The sequence below is a fragment of the Scyliorhinus canicula genome, chromosome 8 (genome assembly GCF_902713615.1).
Source record: "Scyliorhinus canicula chromosome 8, sScyCan1.1, whole genome shotgun sequence".
In the NCBI taxonomy this organism is placed as follows: Eukaryota; Metazoa; Chordata; class Chondrichthyes; order Carcharhiniformes; family Scyliorhinidae; genus Scyliorhinus; species Scyliorhinus canicula.
This window is the reverse complement of record NC_052153.1, coordinates 94,442,039-94,454,423: the sequence shown is the minus strand read 5'-3', so window position 1 is coordinate 94,454,423 and position 12,385 is coordinate 94,442,039. Positions and strand designations below refer to the sequence as shown.

The window sequence follows — 12,385 nt, the reverse complement described above, 5'->3', positions numbered from 1 at the left end:
CACAAATGTTTAGTGGAAGTCTACTGGGATTTCGCCTGGTCCCAGTGCCTTCCCGACCTGCATGGAACTGATACTCTCCAGGACTTCTCCCAGTTCTAGCCGTGCTTCCAGCCTCCGTTCCCAATCCTCCCCCACAACTGGCATGTCTAGTCCATCAAGGACCTGTTTCATCCCCAATTCCCCTCCAGGGAGCACAGAAGTGTGCAGCCCCCAGTAGAAGGCCTCGAATGCTTTGTTGGCCTTTTCCAGCTCCGCTACTGGTTTGCCTTTTCTGTCTCTAATCTGTGCTATTTCCCTCATGGCTGCCTGTTTTCTCAGCTGGTGAGCCAGCAGGCAGCTGGCCTTGTCTCTGTGGTCACACAGGGTCCCCCTTGCCTGGCGGAGTTGGTCCACGTAGAGAATAGATCAAAGTCCATTTGTAGCTTCTTCCACTCCGCCAGGAGCTCTACGGTCGGGGCTTCGGAGTATCACCGGTCTACCTGCAGTTTGGGGTCGACTAGCTGTTGCCTAGTCACCCTCTCTTCCCTATCTCCTCGTGCTTTGTATGTAATAATTTCACCCCTGATCACAGCTTTTAGCGCCTCCCAGAGCGTGGAGGGTGCAACCTCCCCATTCCGGTTATTAGTAATATACTCATCTATGGCCTGTGATATTTTCTCGCAGCAAGTCTTGCCGGCCAGGAGGGTCGTGTCCAACCTCCATGGGGGGCATTAGACACAGCCGTCTCCAAACTCATAAACATAATGTGGAGCGCTGTCAGAGATCACAATTGTGGAGTACTCCACTCTTACTATCCCTGGAAGCACCAATTTCCCCACCACAAAGAGGTCAATCTGGGTGTAAACGTTATTGGAGAAGAAGGAGAACTCCTCCCCTGGGTGGGTGAGCCACCATGAGTCAACTGCCTCCATCTGCTCCATGAATATGCCGAGTTCTTTCACCATATTAGAATTCCTCCCTGTTTTGGGGTTTGCCCTATATGTCCGTGGGTCCTATACACAGTTAAATCCCCCTCCTCCCATTACTGTCTGTGCGGAGTCTGAACGTTCTCCCGTGTCGGCGTGGGTTTCCTCCTGATCCTCCAGTTTCCTCCCACGAGTCCTGAAAGACATGCTTGTTAGATGAATTGGACATTCTGAATTCTCCCTCAGTGTACCCGAGCAGGCACCAGAATTTGCGACTAGGGGATGTCATAATATGCAGACATGTACATAATGAGATACAGGCAGGCAGCTAATGGACACAGAGAACAGGACATAACCAATCAGCAGGCAGGACACTTGGAGGTGGTTACCCACTATAAAAGGCACAAGGCACTCATACTCCGCCTCTTTCCACTGGGGACATCTGCAGAGTGAGTCAGGGTGCATATATCACATAACACCTCCAGCACGTGGCTGAGAGCTAGTCTGGTTCAGTCAGACAGAGTAATCACACTTAGGTTAGCAGAGAGTCGAACTCACAGAGAACTGAGCTAACTGTGTGACAGGTTCAATAAATCCGATTGAACTAACTTCAAGGTCTGGAGTATCTTTCAGTTAAAGCGGCATCCAGTTGCAGCCCGTGTTATCTCAGTGTGCTTAACACATGATATCAGGAGACCGCTATACCTAGGTGGTTTACCTCAATCTGTTCCATGACAACCAGCAACCTCCTGGCATCGGATGAAAAGGTGATTTGCATTCGTGATGAGACAGCCAAAGACCCTCTTCTGCAGCGTGTCATGCACCATCTCGCCAATGGCTGGCAAAAAGGGCAGTGCCCTCAATTCTGCAATGTGAAGGACGACCTGACGGTGGTTGATGGCATCCTCCTCAAGCTGGACCGCATTGTCATTCCACTCAGTTTCCAGAGCTTGGTGCTCCGGCAAATCCATGAGGGATATCTGAATGTTGAGAAGTGCAGGCGCAGAGCCAGGCAAGCTGTCTACTGGCCTGGGATTAGTCAGGACACCTCGAATATGGTCCTCAACTGTTCGACCTGTCAACGCTTCCAGCCAACACAGAGCAAGGAGACGTTTCAGCAGCATGAAATCGTGACCTCCCGGTGGTCCAAGGTGGGCATCGATCTTTCACGCCAATGGTCGTGATTATGTGTTAATCATTGATTATTTTTCCAACTACCCAGAAGTCGTGAAGCTCTCGGACCTCACACCCAACACCGTCATCAAGTCCTGTAAGCAGATGTTCTCCAGGCATGGTATTCCACTCACTGTCATGAGTGACAACAGTCCTTGCTTTCGCAGCCAAGAGTGGTCAAGATTTGCCAAGTCATATCAGTTTAACCACGTCACTTCCAGCCCACATTACCCGCAGTCCAACGGGAAGGTTGAAAAAGGGGTGCACATAGTGAAGCAGCTCATCTGCAAGGCCGCGGATTCTGCTTCTGACGTCAACCTTGCGTTGCTTGCGTACAGGCAACCCCTCTGTCTACTGGCATGTCTCCGGCTCAACTCCTGATGAACAGGGACCTGTGGACGACTCTTCCAAACATACACTTGCCTGACCTGGATCACCTCCCGGTGCTGCAGAAGGTGCAGAAACTGAGGGACCGGCAAAAGCAGGGCTATGACGCTCATGCCATCGATTTGCCTGTGCTATCCCTGGCGGATGCTGTTCGGATCAAGCTACCTGATGGACAGCTGGTCTGCTCCAGCTGTTGTTGTGTGACAGGCTGCTCCTCGATCGTATGTTGTGCGTATGGCTGATGGCTCTGTTGTGCGGTGAAACAGACGGGCACTGTGCGCAGTTTCCTGCCCGCAACCACATTCTTCGTTGTTTCCATCTGTTATTGAGCCACCTCCTGATACCTCTAACCACGAGGCTACCAGTCAGGCTTCAATCCTGCCTATCAAGACGCTGTCGTCCCCACCATCAACTCTCCGGCGGTCGACCAGGATCAGACGCAAGCCCCAGAGACTGTATTTATGAGCGTTTGTTTTGTTTGCTGTGTTCTGTTTTCACACATTCAACACCTGTTTTCATATGTACATATGTTCCCATCTGCCATAGTATGTAAATAAGTTAGTTTTTCGACCTACACATGTAAATACTTTCACATATGCTGCAGAAAAACATTTAGAAAGGGGAGGTGTCATGATACGCAGACATGCACAGAATGAGATACAGACAGGCAGCTAATGAACACAGAGAACAGGACATAACCAATCAGCAGGCAGAACACTTGGGGGTGGTTTCCCACTATAAAAGGTACAAGACACTCACACTCCGCCTCTTTCCACTGGGGACATCTACAGAGTGAGTCAGGGTGTATATATCACATAACACCTCCAGCACGTGGCTGAGAGCTAGTCTGATTCAGTCAGACAGAGTAATCACACTTAGGTTAGCAGAAAGTCGGATTCACAGAGAACTGTGCTAACTGTGCGACAGGTTCAATAAATCAGATTGAACTAACTTCAAGGAGGACCTAGAAAATAGGTCTCGTCGGCAGAATTTGAGAATCGTTGGTCTCCCGGAGGGGGCTGAGGGAGAGGATGCCACAGCGTATGTGGCCGGCATGTTCCAGAAGCTGTTGGGGGATGATGTCTTCCCTCGCCCGGTGGAGGTGGACAGGGCGCACAGAACACTGTTGAGGCAGCTGCGAGTGGGGGGGGGGGGGGGGGGGGGGGGGGGGGGGGGACCTGAGCGATGGTTGTTAGGTTCCACAGGTTCCTGGACAAGGAGCGGGTGCTACAGTGGGCCAAGCGCACGTGGAGCTGCAATTGGAATAATAGTGTCTTGCACATCTACCAGGACCTGAGCATGGAGGTGGCCAGAAGAAGGGCAGGATGCGATGGACTTTGCCAAGAGAGAAGGGCTGGAGCCGAACTGAGGACTACTTGGACTTGTGTTAAAAAGACACTAAGCGATGTTTACATGTTTTTTTTGTGTTGTTTTTTTCTTCCTGTTTTTTCTCTCTCCTGTATTCGAGTTTTTGCTGGAAAAAGAGGATAGTTAAGGTATTTGGTGCTGAGGGCTTTTTGCGTTCGGATCGGGGTGGTTGGAAGTGCCTATTATTTTGTTTTATTCGATTTGCACTAGCGTCGGGATTTTCTTTGTTTCTTGTTTTTTTTCTTTTCAGAGCAATTGCTCGAGGATGGCTGGTTTGGGGAAGTGGTCTTGATGGGCGGGGGGGGAATAGGTCAGAGGGAACAATAGGTGGGAGACTTGTTGGCGCCGGAGTCGAGAGTCACCAGGCTAGCTGGGTGAGCTGGTCTACGGAAGCCAGGTGGGGGGTGTGTATATAGATAGTTTATGGCAGGGGTTAGTTACAGGGTGTTTTTGCTAGGGGCGGGAAGAGGGGTAGTTGATCTGCTGACGAGGGAGGGACTTGGGTTCGGGAACATGGAGGAGGTCGGAGGTGGGGGCTACCAGGAGGCGGGCCAAGGGAAGCGCGACACAGGGGCTGGGAGCGGCCCCAAGAAAGTAGATGGTTGATCGATGCGAGGGGGGGGGGCACAGTGCCCCTCAACCAGGCTGATCACCTGGAACGTTAGAGGGTCAAACGGGCCGGTAAAGAGGGCACGTGTGTTCGTGCATCTGAGGGCGCTGAAGGCGGATGTATTAATGCTTCAGGAGACCCATCTGAGAATAGCTGACCAGGTCAGTTTGAGAAAGGGCTGGATTATCCAGGTCTTCCACTCGGGGCTGGACACTAAAACCAGGGGGGTCACAATTTTGGTTATAAGCAGGTGCAATTCGAGGTGGGCAGCACAATCTTGGATGGGGGAGGCAGATTTGTCATGGTGAGTGGCAAGCTCGAGGGGATGAGGGTAGTTTTGGTCAATGTATATGCCCCAACTGGGATGATGTGGATTTTATTAAGAGACTGTTGGGGAAGATACCTGACCTGGACTCGCACAGGCTGATTATGGGAGGTGATTTTAACACAGTCCTTGATCCCGGCCTAGACCGGTCGTGTTCAAAAACAGGTAAAATGCAGGCAATGGCAAAAGAACTGAGGGGGTTCATGGAGCAAATGGTAGGGGATCCGGCTGGGCTGAACAAGGCATTCAGGGACTTCTATAGTAAGCTTTACACCTCGGAACTCCCTGCGGGGCCGGAGGGGAAGAGGCGCTTTCTGGATGGACTGACCTTCCCAAAAGTGGGCAGGGGATTGGTAGACGGGTTGGGGGCCCCGATCAGGCCCGAAAAATATAGGGGGGTTTGAGGACCATGCAATCGGGTAAAGCCCGGGGCCGGATAGATATCCGGTGGAGTTTTATAAAAAGTTCTCCGAGATCGTGGGGCCGGTGCTGGTTAGGGTTTTCAATGAGGCAAGAGACAGAGGGGTTTTACCCCCGACGATGTCACAGGCCACCATCTCCCTGATATTGAAACGGGACAAAGACCCGGAGGCATGTGGGTCCTCTCGGCCAATCTCTCTGCTCAACGTAGATGCTAAAATACTGGCCCAGCTCTTGGCTGCTCGGCTTGAGGACTGCGTGCCAGATGTCATTATGGAAGATCAAACCGGGTTCGACAAGGGCAGGCAGCTGGTGGCCAACCGAAGAAGGCTGTTGAATGTGATCATGATGCCCCCGGAGAGTAGGGAGGTAGAGGTAATTGTGGCAATGGATGCCAAGAAGGCTTTCGACTGGGTTGAGTGGGATGATTTATTGGAGCTGTTGGAACGATTTGGATTCGGGGAGGGATTTATCGACTGCTGTACCAGGCTCCGGTGGCGAGTGTAAAGACGAATAGGATAACATCTGACTACTTTAGACTGTCCCGAGGGACAAGGCAGGGTGTCCCCTCTCCCCACTTCTGTTTGCGCTAGCAATGGAGCCGCTGGCAATTTCCCTGAGAGCTTATAGGGGTTGGAAGGGGCTGGTACGGGGGTGGGTGGGGGGTGGGGGTTTGGGGGGGTATGGAACACACAGTTCCATTGTACGCCGACGACCTGCTCTTATACATCACGGATCCAGTGGCTGGGATGGATGAAATCATGGGAACCTGAGGTAATTCGACCGGTTGTCGGGGTATAAACTGAACTTGGCAAAGAGTGAGTTGTTTGTAGTCCAGGCGAGGGACCAGGAGGGTCGGCTGAGGGGGCTGCCGTTCAGGCTATAAGGGGTCAGTTTTAGATACTTAGGGACACAGGTGGCGCGGGACTCGGGCCGGCTGCACAAGTTGAACTTATCTCGGTTGGTGAAGCAAATGAGGGCTGAGTTCCGGAGGTGGGATGCGCTCCCACTGACACTAGCGGAGAGAGTGCAGACGGTTAAAATGACGATCCTGTAGGACGGGAGCTGGTTTTCGTGCACTATATTGATTGTTCTTTGCACACTATTTTATATTGTTGTTGTTTACTATGCCAAAATGTCTTAATAAAATTGTTTATCAAAAAAGAAATGTAACAACCGATATGCACTCAGCAAGGACCCACAAACTAGAATGAGATAATGACCAGATAATTTGTTATGGTAACGTTTTTGAGGGATAAATATTGTCCGGGACACAAAGGGAACTGCTCTGATCTTCTACAAAACAGTGCAAAAAATCTTTTCAATTGCCTCAGTTTAGGTTCTCAATTAATAGACAGCTTCTGCAACAGTGCAGCACTCACACTGTAACGTGGCTTGGATTATTTGCCCAAGTTTCTGAAGTGGGAATTAAGCACCCAACCCTCTGGGCTGAAGGACAAGAGTTTTACCACTGCCTACCTTGTAGTCGCAGCTATTTCAGTTTTTTTAAGCAGCCCGACTCCCAAATTTGCATATCCGCTTCCTTTTGGGTATCTCTCAATGCCAGGCCCAATATAAACCTGTAGCTTGCTTGAAAATGTAATTCGGGACAATGTCTTGGGAAATCCAAATAGATGGGCATTATACTTTTTTCGAAATTCAAGCACCAGCTAATCGTCAATTTCAGAAAATATACCCTCTTCTGTCATCAAGCCTGATAATTGTAAAAGTTTCCTTTTCAAAGTAATTAAAAATGTAAATTCTATGAACTGCAATAATTGGATCTCTTTGATGGTGCATGATTATTTCTGAACTAGTTTTCAAAGGATTCCCTACAAACTTTATGAATGTGATCAAATTCGTCCCTACTCACCTGTGTGAATCTTTTGAACTGGTTATAATTTTTCCACATTCTCGCTTATAGAAAACTTCTTCAATCCACGATTTCTGGGTCTAGAAATAAAATAATTGGATATTTTGGTTTATACAGACGGCTCACAATTTTGGTGCCATATTTGATGTTACCCAGATGAACATTCAACCATATATCTGCTCCATCACTAGGACTAGCTATTTCCAGCTCCGTTACTTCACCTGACTCTGCTCATGCCTCAGCTTATCAGTTATTGAAGCCATCATCCATGCCTTTGTTACCTCTAGACATGATCATTTCAACCTCTCCTGGCTGGCCTCTCACTTTCGACCCTTTGTAAACTTAAAGCCAAAATTATGCAGCTCATGTCCTAATTCACGCCAAGTCCCAATCACTTATTATCCTTCTGCTCCCTGACTTACACTGGCTTCCAGTTAAGCAACGCCGCAATTTTAAAATTTTCTTCCATGTTCTCAAATTTTTTCAAACATTTCCCTCCCTATCTATAATCTACAGCATACATCCTTCCTGAGCTATCTGGAATTTTAGCCTCGAGAAGTATAATTTTAATAGCACCATTAATGGTTGTACCTTCAGCTGCCAAAGCTCAGAGCTCGGGCATAACCTCCCTCAACCTCTCCACCCTGTTTGACATTCATTAAAACCCACCTCCATGTCCTTTGGGCATATGCCCTAATATGGCTTGGTGTCAAATTTAGTTTTGTAATGTACCTGTGAAGTGCCTTGGTATGTTTAACTATATTAAACATGCTGTATGACTTCCAGTGTTGTGTTTTTGATTTGTTTTTCAAATTTCCACCTTGCTGAAGATTTTGATGTTGTTATTTCTCTCTTTACTCATCTCCTTGGCACTGTGAAGAGTTTAACTTTCTCATGAAGCACCATGAAGTGATAAGATAGGCATTTTATGAACATTCCTTTTGCTCTCAAATGAATTTAGAGGACAAGGAGGAATGCCACAAGTATGCAAAGTCAGTTCCAATTTTAACATGGGATTAATTTTCAATTTACTATATCCATGGACTTACTACAAATATTTTATAGTTTCTCTAATGTCAGCCAGTCCACAATGCCAGGTTTTTGCCTGACATACAACACTCCTGGCTGTAGTGGCCATCAATTTCTGCCCTCTTTCTGATTCATTTGAGTAAAGTGGTTAGAAGCACAGATGTTACATCACTATGGGAAACAATTTCTATAGCAGTGTCTACTCCTTCATTGTTCATTGTTCTGGGTGTTTCCTCAACATTCCAGTATTTTTTATTCATTCAAGGGATGTGGGCTTCGCTGGCTAGGCCAACATTTATTGCCTATCCCTAACTGACCTTGAGAAGGTGGTGGTGAGCTGCCTTCTCAAACTTCTGCAGTCTATGTGGTGCAAGTACACCCACAGCTCTTATGGAGAGAGTTCCAAGATTTTTACCCAGGAACAGCAATATATTTCCAAGTCAGGATGTGAGTGGCTTGGAGGGGAACATCCAGGTTATGGTGTTCCCATGCATTTGTTGCCCTTGTCCTTCTAGATGGTAGTGGCCATGGGTTGGAAGGTGCTGTCAAAAGGAGCTTGGTGAGCTCTTGCAGTGCACCTTGTGGATGGTACACATTGCTGCTACTGTGCATCGGTGGTGGAGGGAGTGAATTTTTGTGGATGGGGCACTAATCGAGCGGGCTGCTTTGTCCTGGATGGTATTGGTTCTTGAGTGTTGTAAGAGCTGCGTTCATCCAGGCAAGGGGAGATTATTTCATCACACTCCTGTCTTGTGACTGGCAGATTGTGGACAGGCTTTGGGGAGTCAGGAGGTGAGTTACTCGCTGCAGGATTCTTACCCTCTGAGCTACTCTTACTGCCACAATATTTATATGGCTAGTCCAATTCAGTTCCTGGTCAATGGCAACATCCAAGATGTTGAGAGTGGGAGTTTCAGCAATGATAATGCATTGAATGTCAAGGGGAGATGGTTAGATTCTCTCTTATTGGAGATGGTCATTGCCTGGCATATGTGTGTCATGAATGTTACTTGCCACTTGTCAGCCAAGGCCTGTATATTGTCCATGTCTTGCTGCATTTGGACATGGACTGCTTCAGTAAATGAGGAGTCGCGAATGGTGCTGAAAATGTGCAACCATCAGCAAACACCCTCGCATTCGACCTTATGATGGAAGGGAGGTCATTGATGAAGTAGCTGAAGATGGTTGGGCCTGGGACACTGCCCTGAGGAACTCCTGCAGTGATGTCCTGGAGCTGAGAAGTCTGACCTTCAATAGCCACAATCATCTTCCTTTGTGCCAGGTATGACTCCAAACAGCGGAGAGTTTTTCTCCCAAGTTCCATTTACTCCAGTTTTGAGAGGGTTCTTTGATGCCCTTCTCAATCAAAGATGGCCTTGATGTCAAGGGCAGTCACTCTCACCTCAGCTCTGGAGCTCAGATCTTTTGTAATGAAGTCAGAAGCTGAGTGGCCCTGGTGGAACACAAACTGAGTATCAGTGAGTGGGTTATTGCTAAGCGAGTGCTGCTTGATAGCATACATAGAACAGTACAGCACAGAACAGGCCCTTCGGCCCTCAATGTTGTGCCGAACAATGATCACCCTACTTAAACCCACGTAACCCGTATACCCATAACCCAACAATCCCCCCATTAACCTTACACTACGGGCAATTTAGCATGGCCAATCCACCTAACCCGCACATCTTTGGACTGTGGGAGGAAACCGGAGCACCCGGAGGAAACCCACGCACACACGGGGAGGACGTGCAGACTCCACACAGACAGTGACCCAGCCGGGAATCGAACCTGGGACCCTGGAGCTGTGAAGCATTGATGCTAACCACCATGCTACCGTGAGGCCCCATAGTTGATGACTCTTTCCAGAACTTTACTCCATCACTTTACTGATGATCGAGAGTAGACTGATAGGGCTGGGTTGGATTTGTCCTGCTTATTGTGTTCAGATCACACCTGAACATTGCTGGGTGGGTGCCAGTGTTGTCGCTGTACTGGAACAGCTTGGCAAGTTCTGGAGCACAATCTTCAGTACTATTGCCGGAACAATGTCAGGGCCCATAGCCATTGTAGGATCGAGTGCCTTCAACTATTTCTTGGTATCACGTGGAGTGAACTGAAATTGGCTGAAGACTGTGATGCTGGGGACCTCCAGAATCTGAGATGGATTCTCCACTCGGCACTTCTGGCTGAAGATTGGAGCAAATACGTTGTCTTTTGCATTGATGTGCTGGGCTCTCTAATCATTGATGATGGGGGTATTTGTGGAGGCTCCTCCTCCTCTTAGGGGGCTGGTTTAGCACACTTTGCTAAATAACTGGCTTGTAATGCAGAACAGGACAGAAGCGCAGGTTTAATTCCCGTACTAGCCTCCCCGAACAGGCGCCGGAATGTGGTGACTAGGGGTTTTTCACAGTACCTTCATTGAAGCCTACTTGTGACAATAAACTATTATTATTATTATTATTGTTCCAATGAGTTGTCCACCACCATTCATGGTTGGATGTGGCAGGACAGCATCTGTTGTGGAATCGCTTAGTCTTTCGTTTGCTGCTTATGCTGCTTGGTACACAAATAGTTCTGTGTTGTAACTTCACCAGGTTGACATCTCATTTTGAGGTATGCCACATGCTGTTCCTAGCATGTCCTCCTGTATTCTTCATTGATTCCCTGGCTTGCTGGGAATGGTAATGTGCAGGATATGTTACAGATTGTGGTTGAGTACAATTCTGCTGCTGCTGTTGATTGTAGCCTCTACAGAGTTCCTGGATCTGTTCAAACTCTATCCCATCGGTAGTAGTAAAACAATGAAACAATGTATCCTCAGTGTGAAGATGGAAATTTGTTTCCACAAGAACTGTGCAGTGGTCACTCCTACCAATACTCTCTTGGTCAGATGCATCTGTGGCAGGAAACCTCTGTCTGATTACCACAAAATATTTGATCTGATGCCACGAGACGTCCTGGGGTCCAGATTCAATGTTAAGGGCTCCCAAGGGACGTCCGGTGGTGGCCATGGAGGAGTAGGTCGCACATTTGATAGCTCCTGCCTGTAACAGAATTTTGGACCTTTTTGCCCCGGTTTTTGTTTTCGGATTTTACGGGATAAATCAGTGAAGAGTGAGACAGCAAGGAGAAATCCCCCTCCGGTGTATGGAGAATTGGACCAGAAGTGGCCGTATGAGACGATAAAATCCTATAAGGGAGACGCAAGCAGAGCTGGTAACACTGGACAGCATGGCGGAGAGCAAGGGCCGTGGGGAGATGACACAGTGGTCGACCGAGCAGCTGGTGAGGTTTTTTGAGGATTGCTTCGACAAGCTGAAGAAGAACGCGCTAGACCAGATTAAGGCTTCGATTGATCAAGTGGTTCAGAATCAGGAAACCCACGGGAGTGCGATTCAAGAGGTGGAACAAAAGCTGTCCGAGCACGAAGAGTATATAACCATGCGGGAAAGCAAGGTGGGGATGATAAACGACCGCCAGAAAAGAATGCAGGAGAAGCTGGAAGACCTGGAGAATAGGTCCAGGAGGCAGAATCTCAGAATTGTTGGCCTCCCTGAAGGCAGTGAGGGATTGGATGCGAGGGCCTATGTGACGGACATGTTGGAGAAGTTGATGGGGGCTGGGGCGTTCCCTCGGCCCCTGGAATTGGACAGAGCACACAGAGCCCTCGCGAGGAAGCCCAGAGCGAACGAACCGCTGAGGGCCATGGTGGTACGTTTTCACCGTTTCATGGACAAGGAACACGTTTTGCGTTGGGCCAAGAAAGAACGGAGCAGCAAGTGGGAGAACTGTGAGTTGCGCATCTATCAGAACCTGGAGGGGATTTGGCCAAGAGGCGAGCTGGGTTGAATCTGGCAAAAACGACCCTCTTTAAGAAGGGGGTGAAGTTCGGGATGCTGCACCCAGCCCGTCTGTGGGTCACACATGAAGAATGGGATTACTACTTTGAAGCGGCAGACGAAGTATGGACTTTTATTAAAGAAATGAAGCTGGAGGTGAATTAAAAGACACTTAAGCCTTGGAGAAGTACTGTGGCAGCGATTTGTGATGTTGGACTGTATAAATTTAAGTAGCTCTATGTGAAATAATGGGCTGTGTGGATGGTTAAAGGTTGATCTGTCTTGCAGGGACCTTGTTAGAGGGGGGGATGGGCTTTGAATTTAGTTCTGCTTTTTGGGTGACTATTTTTCTAAAGTGACTGTTTCTTCACTGTTTTGTCTATTGTTTGTTCACTGGGGAATGTGATGCTTTTAAAATTTTTATTCATGAGGGGGGCGAGAGGAGAGTACAAT

At 48.4% G+C, this 12,385-nt stretch overlaps 1 protein-coding gene across 1 annotated transcript in view; it reads right to left on the bottom strand.

Annotated features, from left to right (window-relative positions):
- Positions 1-12,385, bottom strand: part of LOC119970397 (transient receptor potential cation channel subfamily M member 6-like) — a 282,278-nt gene that overhangs the window by 246,166 nt on the left and 23,727 nt on the right. Inside the window, exon 2 of the mRNA XM_038804950.1 lies at positions 7,062-7,141. Coding sequence (XP_038660878.1) covers positions 7,062-7,141 — 80 coding nt within the window. The remainder of the gene's footprint in view (positions 1-7,061; positions 7,142-12,385) is intronic.